At 40.0% G+C, this 20848-nt stretch overlaps 1 protein-coding gene across 1 annotated transcript in view; it reads right to left on the bottom strand.

Moving 5' to 3' along the window:
* Positions 1 to 3198: 3198 nt before the first annotated feature.
* Positions 3199 to 20848, bottom strand: part of THOP1 (thimet oligopeptidase 1) — a 68924-nt gene continuing 51274 nt past the window's right edge. Inside the window, exons 10-12 of the mRNA XM_082252935.1 lie at positions 16365 to 16493; positions 13736 to 13872; positions 3199 to 3756 (exon numbers count right to left, since the gene is read on the bottom strand). Of these exons, the coding sequence (XP_082109061.1) occupies positions 3619 to 3756; positions 13736 to 13872; positions 16365 to 16493 (404 nt within the window). The 3' untranslated portion in view covers positions 3199 to 3618. The remainder of the gene's footprint in view (positions 3757 to 13735; positions 13873 to 16364; positions 16494 to 20848) is intronic.

The raw sequence follows: 20848 nt of genomic DNA, 5'->3' as shown, positions 1-20848 counted from the left end.
AAACTTACAGTTTTATATCTTTATGTTTGAAGCCTGAAATGTGGCAAAAGATTGCAAAGTTCAAGGGGGCCGAATACTTTCGCAAAGCACTGTGTGTGTGTGTGTATATATATATATATATATATATATATACACACACACACACACACACACACACACAGTGGGATTCATGCAGCTTTTACTTTGACTGCCCCTCACATTTTTTTAAGATTCTAAAATGCCAGGGCAGTACAAACACCTTCCAAATTACCCCTTTTTGGAAAGCAGACATCCCAAGGTATTTGCTGAAAGGCATGTGGATTCCACGGAAGAGTTTCTTTTTTGCCACAAGTTTTTGAAAAATGACAAATTTTTGTTTTTTTTCATACACAAAATTGTAACTTTAATTTCTTTTTCACACATACCATGGGTATATGTAGAATTACACCCCAAAACACATTCTGCTACTTCTCTCACATATGGGGATGCCACATGTGTGAGACTTTTTGGGAACCTATCCATGTATGGGAGCCCAAAACCAATGACCACCTTCATTTCACTTCCTGACTACCTAATACAGTTTTGGAAGCCCTAAAATGCAAAAACGGTACAAATGACACCTTTTTGGAAATTAGACAGTTTCAGGTAGTTGATAAGAGGTATGGTGAGTATTTTCCAGTATTCTGCATTTTTTACCATCAGGTTTTGAAAAATGAAAATAAAATAAAAATTACATTTCAATTTTTTTCTTCATTTTCGAAAAACTTGTGGCTACAAATGAGATCTGAAAAATACTCGCCATGCCTCTTAGCAAAAACCTTGGAGTGTCTGCGTTACAAAAAGGGTTAATCTGAGGGTTGTTTGTACTATCCTGGATTGGTTCTGTGATTGGCTTCAGCTGTAGCCCAGTGTTTCTCAACCTTTTTCCAGTTGGGGCACCCTTGAAAAGTATTTTTAGTCTTGAGGCACCCTTGTCCAAGGCTTGGCTCACAGTACAGTATGTCACGGAACACGCGCAAAATCACGCTTGTTCCCGACACACAGACAAATGCTCTGCTCTGTAGGGGTGCCATTAATTCTTAATGGTACCCCACACATTGGCAAACATGTGGTGCTGTTTGTGTGGTGAATTTTTTTTTTTTTTAAAAAGGGCCATTTCCTCATTCAGCCGAGTACTGCACTGTAGGGGGAAGCAGAGTGCACTTCACACTCCCCCTCCCTTTACTTTCACTTTGATGAGGCTGACGGAACTCCCTCACAGTGCAAATGTACAGTTCGGCATTGGATACGGAGATCAGGCTCATCTGACAGCCCTTCTCTCCCATGATCCCACGGCACACCTAAGGACCTCTGGCGGCACACTGGTTAAGAAAGGTTGCTGCAGCCAATGACAGCACAGGACAGCCATTGGCATGCATATGCATGCCCGCAAACCCAGAAATACCAGGTGATGTACAGGTACATTTTCCGGCGAGCCTGTGACACTCGCCCACAGTAAAACTACTGTGGGTGGGTGGCAAGTAGTTCATTGTGCCTTGACATACACCTAAACCAAGCACCAACATATAACTGTTACTCTAAGATTTATAGATCAAGTATTCATTGGATGATTGTATATAAATGATTTTGTGTAATATTTTCTTTAATAAGACTAGACAACAAAACATTAAAAGCGCCTTTTGTTTGTGTGGTCTTTTTGTAGAACAGCTCACTTTAGTGGTATGAAAGCTTCATATAGAAAATGTGTGTCCTTATGGGAGACTTTTGAATTAAAAAGGCAAGATACACTCTTCACAGCAAGTCCCACTTCCTCATATCCAGTTGTATGATGGCAGTAAAAAAAAAAAAAAAAAAAAAAAAAAAAAAAAGGGTCAGAGTAGAAAGACGGTTCAATTCACTAAGGTATAACAATCATCTGACATAATGATCATAATTTTTAGCAGTAAAAGTCAATGAGAGCTGAAATAATGATTGTTATGTCACAACACACACATTATAGCCGAATGAATTAAACCTCATGCTAGTCAAAGCCCAAGCAAAGAAAAACGGGTAAACAAACTGAACTTCAGCAATAATGGGACTCTAGAAGCCTATAGAGATTTACTAAAATTTGTGAACACAGAATTCGGCACAGCTGTGCACAGTATCCAATCAGCTTCTAACTTGAGGTTGTTCAGTTAAACTTTGAAAATAAAACCTAGAAGCTGATTAGTAGCTAGGAACAGCGACACCAAATTCTATGTGTGACAGTTTTAGTAAAAATCCCCCTATGTGTTTTATTACCATGTTTTACTTGGCCTATTATTAGGGCCAGCAGTTTAAAGATTCTTCCAGATATTTAGTAACATAAGGGGCTTGGGTATTTCTGTTTATACGAAAATTTGCCCTTTAAATGTCTATAGCCATTAATAAAGCATTTTGGCCAACATTCCTTCCCTGTGTGCTGCCAAACACAGTTGATAGATGTTGAAAGGAGAACTGCTACTAATTATGTGAATCTGTGCCCAGATAAAGCACACTAAAATATTTACATATTCTGAACAATCATTAAAGACAATTTTAAAAAGCCAACATTCATCTCTGTATTAAGAGGCATTTTGGAGAAATTAATATTTAAATTTCACATTACAGGCATTAAAAAGTTTTCAAAGAGAGCAGAATCTTGACAGCCTCCAATCCTCTAATGTAAACACATAGCAGGTATTTATAAGCTGTTCAAAAGCAACTAATACCCTACTTCGTTGTGATCTTTTAAAATGAATAACTTCACTTTATTGGCAGCTAGAAAGGCCAGCAAGAGCCTGTTTTTTAAAGCTTTGTTACTGCTTGATAGGAATATATAAATAGTTTATTGCCCATAGTCTAGCCAGAGTTACACTAGAGGAAAGGCGGTTTAACCTTAAAATACGTAGGGGGTTCTTTACTGTAAGAGAAGTAAGGATGTGGAATTCTCTTCCACAAGCAGTCGTATCAGCAGGGAGCATCGATAGTTTCATAAAACTGTTAGATGGACACCTTAAAGACCACAACATACAGGGGTATACAATGTACGGTTAATAGCAAACACACACACACATCATAGGTTGAACTGGATGGACTGATGTCTTTTTTCAACCTCACTAACTATGTAACACTTAAAGTCCAAAGATAAAGCACTCCCAAGACACTCAACATTATGAAAATGCAAGTTACTATTCACAACAAAGCACAAAGGAAGTCGTTTTGGGATCAAATTGTTTATTTCAATAGGCACGTGTAATTTACACAGTGCTAATGGATTCATAGACCCGTACTTCATGTAGGTATGTAGATTGTTGACCAAATCTAGTTTTCTCTGCGTTAAAGAGATAAAGAGTAGATGGATAAATAAAAACATTTAAATTTTGTTCCTATAAGTCAAAGGTATACAAAAATGGAAGTTCATTATTTGTAAACAAGAGCACATTGTTTCCAATTTTTAAAATGTTTATTCATGAGTTCTGCCACTGGGTATATAAGGAATACCTGTGTACAGCAATTCTTAGCTTGAGGTGCAAAAAACAACCGTTTAGAAGTCACTATTCAACTATCCGGAGAATTGGGATAGTTCAAATCTTGTTGCGTTTGGAAGGTTTTGTTTTAGCAGGTAGAAGTCACTGGTCATGACAGACTGGTCAGTCCTTTGCTCTCTAGGAACGCTTCCTGCTTCGGGTCACGCCCAAGGAAGTTACGTAGCATTACAATGGCATCCAGGGATCCCCCAGGCTTTAGGATACAGTTTCTGTAATCTGCACCCACCTAAAGTGGATGTTCAGAAAATACAATTAACAAGCCATAAAACACAATAAATCATATGCAAAATATACAAAGCATCTACTTTTTTTTTTTTTTTCAGAAATAATTTTAAACATTTTTTTTCCGTTTTATAACAGAGAAAAAAAGAACGCAAACAGAAACCAAAAACAAATGACAGCATCAACACATTTAGTTCACTACTATCACATTTTTCCAATATATATATATATATATATATATATATATATATATATATATATATATTTTATACAAACCTGTTATGTTATACTTACCTGCATGGCTGCTATTAGAAATCACGGGGCCCCCGTACAGCCTACCAGGCAGGGCCCCGTACAGGCCCCCCCCCCTGAATATATCGAGACAATATGTCACAAAAAGTACACTAAAATCATTATTGGTGGACACAAACCTAACAGAGAACCTGTGTGAAATAGCCCTTTTTAATAGTTTTTTACATTTTATTTTTCATTAAAAAAATATATAATTTTTTTTAAAAAATGTTAAATTTTTTTACAATTTACAACTGTTTTATTTTTTTTTTTGGGGGGGGGGGGTATTACAGTGAAGGGGGGGCATTCATAAGCAGACAGAACAGGGAGGGTGATTTGTGTCGGAGAAGCAATTACAGGAATGTTGCCCTGTGTCTGTGTCTCTCCCTGCAGCAGCTGAAAGCTGTCAGGAGGTGGAGAAACTGGTTTTCAGCTGCAGCAGAGAGCCGCACAGGGCTTCCTTCTGTAATTGCCCCTCTGCCCTACTGCACCAATTCCCTGTGCTGTTGGGGCCCCCAACAGGAGGACTGATGGTCCCGCCCTATCAGCGGCCCTGCTTACCCGCTCTGTGCAGTGGTTTTGCACACAGCTCTGATTCTCTTCTTTTCGGGTCTCCCGCCAGCACTCCTGGCTTCTCCCCCTTAAACGGTGCCCGCAGAGAAAGCAGCGTGTCCTGGGGGCACCGCTGCACGCTCGCTCCTGAGCCGCTGCTATATGCGTCTATAAGACACACAGAGCCGCGACTTGACCCCCCCCCCTTCCACTCTCTCCTCATTGGCTTACTGGCTGTGATTGACAGCAGTGGGAGCCAATGGGCTCTCGTTGCTGTCTCAGCCAATGAGGAGGGAGAGTCCCAGGGCAACCGAGGTGATTGTGTATCTTTATGCATAGAATGCAGCCTTTAGAACCACTTTAATTACAGGCATTGTATTTAATATTCATACTAATATGTATATAGATAGGGTAATATTGTATGTTCTAAAGCAAACCACCATATTTTCTCACAAAAAAGTGTTTTCAATTGGCTGAGAATTAGATTGAATAGCCAATGGACACTATTCTGTACTCCTACCCCTGGACCTTTCTGCTGCCTTTGATACGGTTGACCACCCCCTCCTCCTCCTCAAAAAACTCCATGCCTTTTGTCTCCGTGACTGTACTCTTCCTACTTATCCAACCGCACCTTTAGCGTTACTTACAATTCGACTTCCTCCTCTCATCTTCCTTTCTCTGTTCTGTTCTTGGACCTTTCTTATTTTCAATCTACACCTCCTCTCTGAGTCAGCTGATAGCCTCCCACGGCTTCCAATACCATCTACGCTGACGATACCAAAATCTATTTATCCACCCCTCAGCTCTCTCCTTCAGTCTCCTCCCGTATCACTAATTTACTAGCAGTTATAAAAGTCTGGATGTTACCTCACTTCCTCAAACTCAATCTATCCAAAACCGAACTTATAGTTTTTCCTCCACCACGTGCTCTTTCCCCTGATCCCTCTGTCAAAAATCGATAGCACAACTATCAGCCCATCGCCGCATGCCAAGGTCCTAGGTGTAGTCCTGGACTCTGAACTCTCCTTCAAGCCCCACATCCAATCACTGTCCAAATCTTGCCGCCTCAACCTCCGCAACATCTCTAAAATACGCCCCTTTCTAACCAATGACACAACAAAGCTCCTAGTTCACTCCCTGTGCATCTTGCGCCTCGACTACTGCCATTCCCTTCTCATTGGCTTCCCTCTACATAGGCTGTCCCCCTTCAATCCATCATGAATGCTGCTGCCAGACTCATCCACCTTACCAATCGCTCAGTGTCCGCTACTCCTCTCTGTCAATCCCTCCAATGGCTTACGCTCACCCAACGAATTAAATTCAAAACGTCTTACAAAGCCATCCACAGTTTAGCCCCCAGCTACATCACTAGCCTAGTCTCAAAATACCAACCTAATCGCTCTCTTCATTCCTCTCAAAACCTCCTGCTCTCTAGCTCCCTTGTTACCTTCTCTCATGCTTGCCTCTAGGACTTTTCCAGAGCATCTCCAATCCTATGGAACTCCTTATCCCAATCTGTCAAATTTTCTCCTACTCTATTAGCTTTTAGACTATCCCTTAAGACCCTCCTCTTCAGAGAAACCTAACAACTGTACTTCCATTTTCTCCATCAGCTCATCCCCCACAGTTATTGTTTTTTTGTTTCATTTGACCCTCCCTTCTAGATTGTAAGCTCCAACGAGCAGGGCTGTCCAATTCCTCCTGTAATGAATTGTATTGTCTTCCCTCATATTGTAAAGCGCTGTGCAAACAGTTGGCGCTATACAAATCCTGTATAATAATAATAATAATAATAATAATAATAATAATAATAGCCCAGGGTTGGGGATATAAACCTTCTCAAATACGGCTAATGAACACCTTCCCGATGATGTCCTAATAGATGAATAGCGTAGAGGCATGACTTTCAGAAACGTGCTAACTTAGAGCAGAGCGGCAGCGTATCCAGGAATCTTGGAGGCAAACCTTCTCTGCAGTGCCCCTGTCACTCATGTGCCTATTTCTCTCTTTCCTTGCACTCTGTGTCCTCCAATTCTCCCTAAACCCCTCTGAATCTGTCCTCAATCTCTGCCTCTAGCTCAAATGAGAAACATCTGGGGTATGTTTAGAATAATAATCAGAAAATAATAATAAAAAAAAAAATGTTAAATCATCATTAAACAAAAAGTGGAAAAAAAACGAAATAAGGCCGCATACACACACCAAGCCTATTTCTGTGCCTGGGAGTCACAGGTGTTTGTGTACCCCCGCAGACAGCAGCCTGCACAAATCAATGACAGGACAACAGATTCCACAGTTGTACGCATGTAACTGCACATCCTAAGTGCAGACTGGTCCGCTCATACATCCATATACGCAAAACACTCAGATGTTAGATTACATGAGTACCTCTACAGCATCTGTCAGCCTGTCATTGATTTGTAGAGGTTGTTGCCCAAAGCTATACACATACAGCTGACTCCTGGATACCGAAATATGTTCCTTCTTGACATTGTACAGCCCTTTGTGGCCATGTGACTGGAGCTTAAAACCTCCTCCACACATTACATATATATAACACACACATGTGCACTACAAACATAGTAATAATACGTGTTATATTACATGTGTTTGTGCCCTGCAGTGCACCAACAGACTAAGGGCCCATTAATGGGCACAAGTTATGGCACCCATAAGTTGCGTGCACTGGAGTGCTCTGTGCACAATGCAATGCATCACAGGGGTTGATTTTGTCACTTTTTTTTTTTAAAACTACATCCATTTGACTCTGTGTGCAGCAGTGCACCGCAACGCGCTGTGTTGCAATAAAATGTAGGCCTTTGCATTCAAAATTTGTATAGTTTGGAGGGTCTTTTACAAACTCTTAAAGCTGTACATGAAAATGTTTTTTGACCTCCTGGGGTTTAATGTGGAGCACAAAGCTAGCAGCAAAAGCGTTAATAGAATGTAGATAACTGCAGAGTGCAAGGTTTGTTCATATCATTGTATTTGGAAATGAGGCATCTATGTATGAGACTAGACCAAGTTGTACTAAACAATAACTCTAAAGCATTTTGGTATGAAAAGTGCTTCCAAAAAAATATGTGGGCTTTATTTAGTTGTTTGTTTTAAAATACCATTAATTAGAGTAATAAGCAGAGTAATGGACAAACATAACAAAAAATTCAGTTTTATTTGCTAAAAGTGTAATATATTTTAAATAATTAATACTTCTCTAAATATTTTTACTAAACAAATAGTTTTTGTTATTATATGTGTTATTCACCATACAGCTCTGATGTATGTGTTGGTTTTGACACATACATCAGAGCTGTATGGTGAATAACACATGTATAGTTAAAATTTCAACATATTAACCATTTTCCAATACAATGGCTGTAAATCACCAACTGGCATTAGGTAATTAAACCTGTTCTAAGTAAGCCAAACATCCATTAAATAAAAAAAGTGATAGACTGTGCTGACTTATTAAATAAAACAGGCTTTAAATTGTATGCGCTTGCAAAAAACAAAAGACTCCACAAAGAACTAAACTGGTTACATATTAAAAAACGTAACAACTCATCAATTTACAGTTAACTTAAATGGTAGTCCTAAAATAATACTTCTATCAATGGTGTCTGTGGAGGATTAGAGTGATTTGCAGGGGATGCTGCAGCTGCAACGAAGGAACTTTAAATGGTTATGGCTCCTGTGCAAGTTAAAAACATTATTGATAATACATTTCATAAAACATCTGCGCATGGACTTAAGGACAGTAAATATGCAAGCAGCCAGCACCAATAGGTTGATTACAAACAATATCATACAAATAATAACCAGAGTGCAGTACTAAAAGACAAAAATAAATATACCGTACATAAATGTCCAAATGAATGATCTATGTATAGAGTGATAGATGTACATGCACAACCAAGATCCTTCTTTTTTTATGGTTTTGTGGGATTGATAGAGTCCATAAGCATTGGAGGGGATCAGACATGCGCAAACAAATTTCACAAAATTAAACATTTGGATTCACCGACTGAATACACTTAGACCAGTGGTCCTCAACTCCGGTCCTCAGGGCCCACTAACAGGCCAGATTTTAGGTATTACCTTGGGGAGATGCAGACTAGAGTACTGCAATCACTGAGCAGCAAATGATATCACCTGGGATGTATTTCAGTTATCTTGAAAACCTGGCCTGTTAGTGGGCCCTGTAGGCCAGGGTTGAGGACCACTGACTTAGACCACATGGTTTGAACGTGGACATTGACCTAAATTGTTTTTTAAACGATTTTTAAACACATATTGGTTTAAAAAAAAAAAAATCTTAAATAAAATTATATACAGTGGGTACGGAAAGTATTCAGACCCCCTTAAATTTTTCACTCTTTGTTATATTGCAGCCATTTGCTAAAATCATTTAGGTTCATTCTTCTTCCTCATGAATGTACACATAGCACCCCATACTGACAGAAAAACACAGAATTGTTGACATTGTTGCAGATTTATTAAAAAAGAAAAACTTAAATATCACATGGTCCTAAGTATTCAGACCCTTTGCTGTGACACATATATTTAACTCAGGTGCTTTCCATTTGGTTAACAGGAAATGACGCTGCAAAAGCTCCGCTGCCCGGAAGTGCGTCTTCCGGGCAGCGGAGCTTTTGCAGCGTCATTTCCTGTTAACCACCGTGGAACGCACGCCGGCAGCGACACGGAAATTAAGGGATTAGTTGTGCAAGGCTGCTCAATACTGTTCATTGCTGATTTTTAAAAGATACTTTGTGAGTATTATTCCTACTATTTTGATTTGAATAAATCCTACGGGCTTCACCATGTATGGCTTCTTTCCTTGCATTTGAAATACACATTGGAGAGTGAGAGGAGATGAATTATTAAGGAGCCATTCTATGAGGTGCATGTTATCCATCCATCCGTTCAAGGGATATCTCATATGCTTGGGTGGCTGCATTGATCCTGTGATCCGATTAAGAAACATCATATATGTTTAAGGTCATTTATACCCAAAGTCTGGTGAGTGCATCCCCATTGGGGGTCTTTTTTCGTGAAGAGCACTTGGGCACTTTTATGGATTTGAGCACCTATTTGGCACTTTAGTTTCTGTTGAAGAAACATTTTTTGGACTGCACCTTAACAAATTATTCTGCACTTTATATGGTCATATTATGGACACTTAATTATAGCACTTTACTATATATTCATTGTTTATAAATGCACTTTTGGCTATATTATATTAATTTAATTTTTTAGAGCACTTACCAATTTTCATAGCACTTATATATATTTATATTTTGTCACCTGTTAGCGCTGTCTATTTATGTTTGTAGTTTTTTCTGGTATTTCACCTAGTGAGCAGCAGCTTCAGGTTTTAATTTTCTTATTTTCCCTATTGTCACTAAATTATACATCACAGCGCGGATAATAATTTATTGTTTTACACATATATACTATATATATATATATATACATATACATACTCACCAGATTAGTCCTTATTCTTGTAAAGGGACATCTGTTGTTAGAATTTTAATTTTATATTTTATTGTTTTAGGGTTTACAGCTATAGGTGAATATTGGAATTGAATGAATTTTATATAATTTATTAACCTATACCTTTTATTTATCAGTTATAGTAAATAACACAGCCATTTATATATTCTACTTACAATCCGAAATATAGTCTTAAATAGTCTAATATCGGGCCAGGAAGGCCCTATATGGGAGTCTAACTATAAAACCATATTGGAGGAACACTATCGTGTATAACCACTAGAGGGAGATAAATTAACTCTCATATTAATAGACACATATATGTATATACATTGTATCATCTTTTATATTTTTATATATATATATTTCATATAGTTTTACTGGTATAATTACGATTTTATAATATGTTTCTTAAACTAGCATGTATATATTTGTTAATGATTATAGAGTAACATAAAAGGTCACAATTATGGAATTGGAGATTTTCTGGTTATGTGAATGAAGGCGCTGTTTGTGGTTAGAGGATCTGTTTTACATCCACCCATTACATACTAGCCTTAGAGCATAACAAAAGTGGAATATCACCAATATATCTCCCAATACAAAATATTTTGATCACACTTGTACCAATTTTCATCCAATATATCAATAAAAGAAAACATTTTTTTAAAAAAAGTTTTTTTACATTTTTTATATATACCGATTAACCACTTGCTGACCGCCGCACGACTATCTACTGCGGCGGTTAGCCCCTCACAGGCAAAGCGACGTAGTACTACGTCGCTAGCCTGTGAGGGTCTAGGGAGCGCGCGCCGCCGGAGGCACGCTCCCGCACGGTCACGGCCCCCCCGCGTGTGTGTGGGGGGGGGGGGGGGGTTGTTGTGATCACTCGCGATCGTCGGGGGGAAGGAGAAAGGCAGGCCGCTAATGTAAACAAGCCGCCTGTCATTCTCCCCTGTGTAGAAACAATGATCATACGGTTCTACTATGTAGAACCGTTGATCACTGTTCCTACACCTCCGGCCACAGCCAATCACAGTTAGAATCACGCCCCTAGGGACACACATAACCCCTCCCTCTAAAAAAAGTTAACCCCTTCACTGCCAGTGTAATTTTACAGTAACAGTGCATATTTCTAGCACTGATTACTGTAGTAATGTCACTGGTAACACCAAAAATGTCAGTCAAGGGTCCGATCTGTCCACGGCAATGTCGCAGTACCGCAAAACGAAGATTGCCGCCATTACGCGTTTAAAAGAAAAACAACAAAATTTTTTTTTTACCAAACCTAGGTAGCAGAAAACAAAATGGCCGAAAATGTTAATAAATTTTGATTTTTACATTTTTTTGGGGGGAATTTCATATAAAAAAATTTGAAAAATATTGTTATTTTTGCAAAATTGACGCTCTTTTTTTGTTTATAGCGCATGATCAAAAAATCACACAGGTGATCAAAATACCACCAAAAGAAAGCTCTGTTTGTGGGGGAAAAAAAGGACGTCAAATTCGTTTAGGTACAGCGTCGCACGACCGCGCAATTGTCCGTTAAAGTCACACAGTGCCGAATCGCAAAATAGGCCCTGGTCAGGAAGGGGGTAAAATCTTCCGGGGCTTAAGTGGTTAAAAATTTTTATATACATACAACAGCGCATTTTTGGAAACAAAAACTGTTTTTTATGATGCAGCTGAACACAGATTTTATGTGTCATAAATAAACTAATAGCGATCGGCATCAATGAGAGCACTTTCTATTGGCCAGTGTGCACACACACAATGAATAACGAGTGGGAGGATCTACCAAGTTCACCCAACCAATGGCCATGTAGTCAGCTCTATATATATAGCCGCCCCCTCCGGGATTCAGTAGGCTACCTGATGACGTGACATAGAGAGACGCGAAATGCATTGTGGTCCTTACTGATACCCGGAAACAGAGATCCAGGGACGTCATATCCTTCCTGCTTGAAGCGCACGCCGCAGCTGCTATCATGCTACCAGGGCTGTAGAGGAGTCTCTGGACAAACAAATAAAGCACCAGAAACAGACCCTTTTACATACAAACAGTGGTTTCACCTAGTGCCAGGAAAGGCACTACTTCTTGTAAGCAGCCATTTCTTATTTTAACATTTATTTTAAAAAATAAAAAACGGTATTATACTATATTTGGCTTCCCCACTATTTTTCCTATATACACCTGAGTGAGATCCAGAAAGAGGAGTGGAGTAGTTCGTTGTAGGACTGATCCATCCTATAAAGGGGTCAAGAGCGATTTAGGTCCTGGTGACCTAAAGCCATCTGGTAAGAGGCAGAGATTGCTTATTTTATCAAGAGCACATTTGGAGCACTAAATCACCTTGAAGAACTCATTTATTTTCACGGACTATTCTCACTTGTTGCACAATTAATGTTGTGGATACATCTTTTTATTGCATATGTTTTATAAATATTTTATGAATTTTTATTAATAGCATTATTATTAATATTTCACATCACCATCACCGGTGTCACTCATTTATTATTTGTTTTCACAAGTCACCAATTATGCACACTGTTTGTGTCCAAATATTTTAAATTTAAATTATTTGAATTTTACCAAAAATGTTCATTTAATGGTATTATCATAATTTTATTTGAGTTACACACTGGTTGCACTTTAAATTGGATAAAGAACACTAACATAACTACCAAAACACATTTAAAACCATCCAGATTTCCAAACACATCTTGAGCCTTAATGAATTAATTCCCATTAACCCATTAATTCCCATTAACCCATACCATTGCCAGCGCCCATTTTTTCATTGATATTAACCTGTAATTTTTTGGGGTGACCTACCACAAAAATAAAAAGGGCAGCAGGTATCCTGAATTCATATAGGGTTAATCCATATACAAAAAGAACCAGGCGCCTTCACCTTGATAAGAAATGATGAAATGCGTAAGTGGGACTTGGAACTCATGACCTAAGCACACCATGGCCATCTTTGAATTTTGTTTGCTGTGCTGTTTGTTTGCATCACGTGTGAGTTTACTTCTTATTATTTTTAAAGAGGATTTAAAGATAATCAAAACATATTGCACTATGGCACTTTTATTTACATCTCCCTGAGAGTATTTGACACGCATGTCGCCGGAGGTGCTTAGCTGTTGTTTGGAAGTGTTTAAAGAACCTTCCATAGTAAGGCACTCTATTGACGGAAGTTGCCTGGAAAGCAGCTGAAGCCCTGATGTTATTTGGCTTTCATTTTCTACATTGCCCATTTAGACCTCCCTATAATCTGAGGGGCTAATGTTTCTGCTAAGCACACTTGCCTCTTCACTGTGGTGTCGACTGTTCGTGTACAGCTATCACACAGAAGCTAGTGTAGGGATTATACGCTGTCCATAGATCATTCATTTGGACTTTTATGAATTCTTGTCTTTAAAGCCTGCACTCTGGTTATATTAAGTTAAAAATATTACAGTTAACATTACACGGTTTTGGATTGTTTTCTGTTCAACACAGGGGAAAGGGATCTGTAGTAACAGGTCTTTCACCTCACCACAAACCACATAATGTATTTGAAAATCCATGATTTTGTCACTGCATTGCAAGAATAAAAACACATACTCAAAGGGACAAGTGAAGTAAAAACTCTCACCTTCTGGCTCATGATTCCTTCATGTTTAAACCGTGTGTGGAACATGTCCATAGAATACACCTCACTCCATAAGTAGCCGTAATACTGGGCATCATATCCTCCAGCCAAATGTCCAAAAGTTGCAGGCATATTTGTCCCTGTTACAAAAAATAAAAAACACAAGCATACAAATGATACCATACATAAAAGCTAAATGTATCCATCTAGCATCTAGTTTTACACACACACACACACACACACACACACAGGCAAAGTGGAGCTCAAATGATGATCCACAGCATGTGTGCAATGCTAGTAAAAACATTTTTCCTTTACTAAAACGAGATGCAAATTTTGGACCTATTCCAGGTTTTTTCTTTTTATGTGGACAGCAGACCTTAAAAGACCAAAATATATACTTGGAACTCAGGTGTAAAATTAGCTTTAGGCACCCAGGAACAGCATGCATATAGATTTGATCAAAAAAAATTAATTGTATTGAGATTGGGATAAGTCACTCCTCTAGCTCAGCTGTCTGTGCTTGAGCTACTAAGTCCTATAAATGTGTTTTGTTAAAAAAAAAAAAAACAGTTAAAGAGGAGGCAAACCTCCACAAAAAAAAGAGGTTTGAGCTATAATGTGCTAGTATACACAGCATATTAGCACATTATGGCACCTTGGGAGCGACCTCCTCCAGCGTTCCTGTCTGTTGCAGGCTCCAGGTTCAAATTCTTTAGCTGACTGATTGCCTGGGCTGGGATGACGTCACATCTTCACGGAACAGAACAATGCCGTAATTGTAAGCTGAGCAGCTCCATGTATATAAATTAAAAAAAAAAAAAGAAATAAATAGAAAACACAACAACTCTGACAGGCAGGGAGAAGGATTCATGACAAAAGAGACCAATATGGTCTCTCTTCTGTCATAAAAATCCTACCTGTCAGGCATTTTTTAATTTGTAAGTTTAATTCCATCTCAGGAGTGGGTTTACACTACCCATAGAGGAAAAATGTCCTCTCTCTCCGCAGGTAGTGAATGCAGCTGGGAGGCAGTGCTTTGTGTTTTACAATGCAAGATACTGTCTCCCCCGCTTTTTTTTTCTCTAAACTTTAATGGAAGGTCACAAAGTGACATTCTATTACAATCTGACATGCATAGAAATGCAGAGTCACAGAGGCAGGTGCAGAAAAATGCAGGCATGTTGCATTTTTCTGTACCACTCTACTTCGCAATGTGGAAGTGCAATGGGGCTGTGTTTTTCTTCTACAGCTTGGTCAACACTAATTTGTAACAGGAAACATGGAAAATCAGCTTTAATGTAAAAAGCCTTCCACAAGCAGCTCCCCCTTATACTTTCCTGGGCCTGGTATTACCCCCATATACTGATCTGAGCAAGCGGCCTGCTATGGGGCACTCAGCATGGGGGAGGGGCCAGGAGCATTGGCAGGGGACACAAGAAGAGGATTGGGGCTATGCAAAACCATTGAATAGAGCAGGTAAGTATAACAATGTGTGTGTTATTTAAAAGAAAGCATAAAAACTGTGCTTTTACAATCACCTTAGGTGCAGCCAAAACAGACAAATCAGGGACATAACTTAGTCAGTAGGATCCCTTGAACTGTTGCTTCTTCTTCAAGGTGAAATCTTCCACTGTCCATGCCCCCCTACCCCCAACGCCATAATATTCTAGTGCAGTGGAAGTTAGTCGAACTAAGGGGGTTTTACAGGCTTTCATCAAGATAGCCGGTCTCGGTCTGTGCCTGCCCTATCTGCCCAGTCCCTCCATTCATAGAAGCCGGTACTATAGCTTATATGAATGAAACAGGATCTATGAATAGAGGGGCAGACCTTTCAATCATCTGCCCATCCCACATTAATAGATTCAGTTTTATTCATTGAAGCTGTGGTAATGGTGGAGTTGTGCAGAAAGGGCAAACAAAATCAAGCTTTCTTGAGGAGAGCCTATGACAGCTTCTTAAGATTACGGTGGTGGGGTTTGGGGCATAGACAGAGGAGGATTTCACCTAACAGATAAGGCTTTAGCAGAAGGGATACATCCTACTGAGTTCGAGTTTTGTTCCTTGTGCCGATTTTTTTTTTTTTTTTGTATTGCACTTAGGCTTTAACGTTCGGAGGATCAATCAAACTTCACTAAGGAAGGGTTAAAATCTGTGTTTTTGAAGGATGAGCCATACAAATAAAAATAAAAGTAATGGCCACTTAAGAGAGAAACACTCAGTAAATGCAATGACTACAGTGTTACTACCGTACTGAAATGGCTCTTACCCAGAACCTATATTCAAAATGTCAACCTTTTAACAATCTGTGATAAAAAAAGGGTAACCAAAGGGTTTAAAATACCTTTCCTGAAGTTAAATTCTGCAACAGGTTCCCTCTAGTGCTGGTCATGTGAACAAGGGCCTATGCATAGCCAAGTGCTTTATGCTGAAACGAATTATTGTAATTCAGATAGGCTAATCCAACTAATCAAAGATTATGTAACCAATTAGGCTATTATGTGGGCAGGATTGGGAAGAGTTTAGAGCACCACTTTCTTTGGGAAATGTAAATCATGAATTGCTACCAATATCATTTATTCATTTATTGCATGAACATTTTAATATAGGTTTGCTTAAATACACCTCTTACCTGGCGTTGCTGGCACTCCAAGAATATCATTGCACAGTTTACTATACTCATCTACTGGATCCACATTCTTCTGTGTGTGCAACACTTGGTCTATCTTAGCCAGGACAATCTGGCGAAGATTCAGCAGACCTATAAAAACAGATTTAAAATGTATGTCAGTACTAAATTATTACCATACAGCAGCCCTCAAATTTTCCACTCGCCTGCTCGCATTTTGCAAGTAGAAATTGATTGAGGGCGAATGATTGAGGGCGAGAGAGGAAGAGGAAAGGCGGCTGGATAATCAGAGCGGGGATCGCTGCACTGTAACATCTTTCATTTGAACCTCCTGGCTCGGCTCCTTTGATAGACAGAACACTGTCGGTACGTGCAGGGGTGGGCGGTGTGTCCATATCTGTGATGGGGGGGGGGGGGGACCGGGACCATCGCCCGTAAAGTAAAAGGTCTTGTACCGCCCCAAAAGGAGCCTGTATGTGGACTGGGGACAGTAGCACGTCAGAAGGTAGAACCTTACCGGAGGGTAAGAATGAAACTCTATCCTGTAGCCTGGACCGAATGACCGTGTGGACCCACTTGTTCTTGTACCAGGGGAGCCCACAGGTCCAGGAACCAGCGAAGACGTCAGCCCACCCCAGATACGGGTGAGGGCGCACCTTCCTACTGAAGGAGCCTTGTCCACAGGTCTGGAGAAGCCTGCACTTGACTTGCCAGACTAAGTTCGCTTGGATGCCCCAGAGGAGGCCCCGAAGGGCTCCAATCCCCTGTCAGTCAAACCAGAAGGACGAACCCCCCCCCCCCCCCCCCCGTGAGACCTTTAATAATCTAATCGAGGGTAGCACCAAACAGGCAAAAAAGGGAGACCAGTCAAGGCCTTTTTAGAAGTTTGGTCCGCAGACCATCACTTGAGACAAAAGACATGCCGAAGGACCACTGTTGAAACAGAGAGCCAAGCCACATCCAAAGAGGTATCCCAGATAAACTGCAGCCCCTGGACTAGCTGGTCCGCCAGCTCGGCAAAGGGAGGGAGGTTGTTCTCCTTCCAGGTCACGGCATAAAAGCTTAGCCCACTCAGAGTTTGCGACACCAAGGCAATGGTGAATACCGGCCCCAGTGCCGAACCAACCAAAGTGTATACATTGCAGCCCACAGCCTCTGCCTTCCTGTCAGCCGGATCCATAAAGGCCAGGGATTGTTTAACTAGAATCATGGTTTCCTTGTTCAATCTGGAAACAGGAGAGTCCACCACCGGTGGAACAGTCCACTTCTTAATAAGGGAATCCTCATAGGGGTATCGCCTAGCAAATCGCTTAGGGACCCCAGGGGGACGCTTTGGTCGTCCCCACTCTTTAGCGACAATTCTGTCAAAATTGGCAGGGAAAGCGCACCCCCCCCCCCATCGCTAGCACTAGCATAGTGCCCTTCCCCCCATCCCAGGAGGTGGACCAGACCACCCACACAGCCCCATCATAAGTGGAGGGAGAGTAGGATGGGGGAACAGATGAAGGGGGGTGCCTGACAGGAAGGAGTGGAACTCGGGGATCCGACCGTCCCAGGGAAGGGGCCCACACCCACCCCTATAGGCGTAGCCAAACTTTTTCTGCCTAGTGTCCTACTCCTGTAGGGGGCAGTATAACCCAATGGATAGGAAGATCAGGAGATGTGTCCGTCAATGAACGAAAGACAAAATATTGATTTGATAAACATTTGCGCAAATATTGAGGGGCCTTAAAAATCAGTAGCACCTTCTTTTTATTCTACAGGCCACGTGCTTTCAGAAATTATATGGTTTGGGGGGCCTTTTATAAACTCTGAAAGCTGTAAGTGAAAAATTAAAACCTCCAGATTTTTTTGAGAAATCTGGATACTTACATTTTTGCATACATTTGAAGTTTCACAATTTCTCAAAAAGGAGCAATTTAAAATTTACAAATTTTTTTTTATTAACTCAACACAAGTTACGCTTTTATATGTAGTAGGTATTTATTAGGATTTTTGTGAAATATCCTGTGTTTGCATCTGCTAGTAATGATTTTAGTGTATTTTTAGCAAAAATATTGTTTTGATTAACATTTGCGCAAATATTGCAGAGCCTTTAAAATCAGTAGCACCTTTTTTTTTTTTTTTTTATTCCACAGGTCATGTTCTCCCAGAAAATATATGGTTTGGGGGGTATTTTATGAAGTCTGAAAACTGTAAGTGAAAAATGAAAACCTCCAGATTTTTAGAGAAATTTGGTCATTTACATTTTTGTGTATGTTCGATTTTGACCATTTCACAAAAAGGCACAATTAAAATTTTCAAATATTTGCTATTTATTAACTCAATACAGGTTAAGCTTTTACATTTAGCAGGAATTTTGTAAAAATTTGCTGTGTTTTTATCTGCTAATAATTTTAGTGTATTTTTAGCAAAAATATTGTTGGATAAACGTGCGCAAATACAGCAGGGCCTTAAAAATCAGTAGCACCTTCCTTTCATTCTACTGGTCATGTGCTTTCAGAAAATATATGGTTTGGTGGGTATTTTACAAACTGTGAAAGCTGTAAAGGGAAAAATAAAAAAGCAAAGGGAAAATTGCAAAAATGTTCTGGCCAGCTGAGTTTAAAAGTGGAGGGCAGGGCCTGGCAGCGAAAGGCTTAAAAGGATAACACTACATGCCACACATCATTGAGACCTCTGGTCATGCCAAACCCCAAAGCACACAACATATTAATAGGGCGAATAGTAACTGCTATTGGAAAGACTTCTGGAATCACAGTTACCAGTAAAGCTGACCATACAATGATCAAAATTCTGCTCATCCAGGGTCTAGCCAAATTTCCAGTCAGTGTGTGGCCTTTCCTGCTCAACAGAAATAATTTATTAAATCAACTTCCGTCGAAGGGACATGTTGGAAAACTTTCCATCAATCAGTGTATTCTGACAGCGGTGGATGTTGCTCTCAGAATACAATGTCCCGCAAGGGGGATTCCTTCATCCACCAGATTTGTGTGGATAAAGGAATCTTTTTTTTATTTTCCATGCATCTTGCAAGGTAAAAAAAGTTTAGGTAAAAGTATCGCCCCCTCACTCTTCACAGCCGGCTCCCTGCTGCCCATGCACAGGCTGTGCTGCACTGTGTGAATGGTTCCACAGCCTCCTGGGACCTGTGATATGGGTGATTCCAGAAGTGGAAAAGGGTATCATACCAAACCAGGTCCCCCCCCCCCCAAACAAAGAAAACACCAGAAGTGTTGGGGGGGGGGGGGGAGAGAAGAGGCAATAAAGGGGATATGATCCCTGTGTATAAATACGTAAGTGCTCTAAATAGTGAATTTGGTGTGGAGTTATTCATTTTTAGGTCATTACAGAGGACAAGGGAGGACTCTACGTCTGGAGGAAATAAGGTTTAACCACCACATACGGAAAGGTTTCTTCACAGTAACGGCTGTATAAATGCAGAATAGAATCCTTCAAGAACTATTTCTGGCCAGCTCAGCAGATTATTTTAAAAAAGAGCTGGATGCGTTCAAAATGCTTAAAATATAACTGGGTACTAATATTTATATATGAACGCCTAGGGTAGTTTATCGAGGAAACATCAGATTGCCTCCTGAGGGTTCACAAAGGAAGCTAATTGGATCATGCTTTATTGGGGTTTTTTTGCCTTCCTCTAGATCAACTATGGGTATAGGATTGTGTATATAGAAGTTTGTTTTTTTCCATTGGTTAAACTAGATGAATTTGTGTAGTTTTTTTGCACCTACCTATGTAACTATGATACCAGTGCTACAGCAAGGAGTCCGGCATAATCTCTGCACCCCCAAAGCCGTGAACTCTCGACTATAGTAGCTCTCAAGAAATCCAGAAAGGCCCATAGTAATCCCTTTTATCAGATTATTTTAATTTCAAACTGACCGCACCTAAATGCCAGTAAACACCCAGTGTGAATTAAACCACTGAAAATTAATTTATTGCATTTATATGCATTTAGAAATGTCTTCTAAAAACATATAAAACCAGGTTTGACAGTGCCTAAGTGAAAACATTTAAAGTGTAACTAAACCCACAACAGTAAAATCACTCTGTATGTAAAACATGCCTGTTATACTCACTGTGGAACCTTAGTCCTGTGCATTATGTAAAAAGGCTGTTTGATCCTGTCTTCTCTGAACTTTCCCTTCTTCCACAGTCCCCAAACCATCTCCTGATAGAACAGAGCCTTGGAGGCAAGCTGCACATGCTCAGTTTAGTGTGTGTTGCTATAGAGTTTTTTTTTCTTGGGAGAGTGCATGTGATCAGCACAGGGCCAATCAGCACTGTCCAGACAGAGGGTTAGGGGTCCTGTAGCCTCATAGGACAATCAGGGGAGAATGAAAAAACTCTTTCTACAAGCTTTAACCAGACACTGATAGAAGTCACAAGACTGCTCTAAGTGCTGATGATAAACGGTATTTTGCAGTTTACAGTGGGTACGGAAAGTATTCAGACCCCCTCAAATTTTT

The sequence above is a fragment of the Pelophylax lessonae genome (assembly GCF_965119305.1).
Source record: "Pelophylax lessonae genome assembly, chromosome: 1".
In the NCBI taxonomy this organism is placed as follows: domain Eukaryota; kingdom Metazoa; phylum Chordata; class Amphibia; order Anura; family Ranidae; genus Pelophylax; species Pelophylax lessonae.
This window is presented reverse-complemented; position numbering and strand designations above follow the sequence as displayed.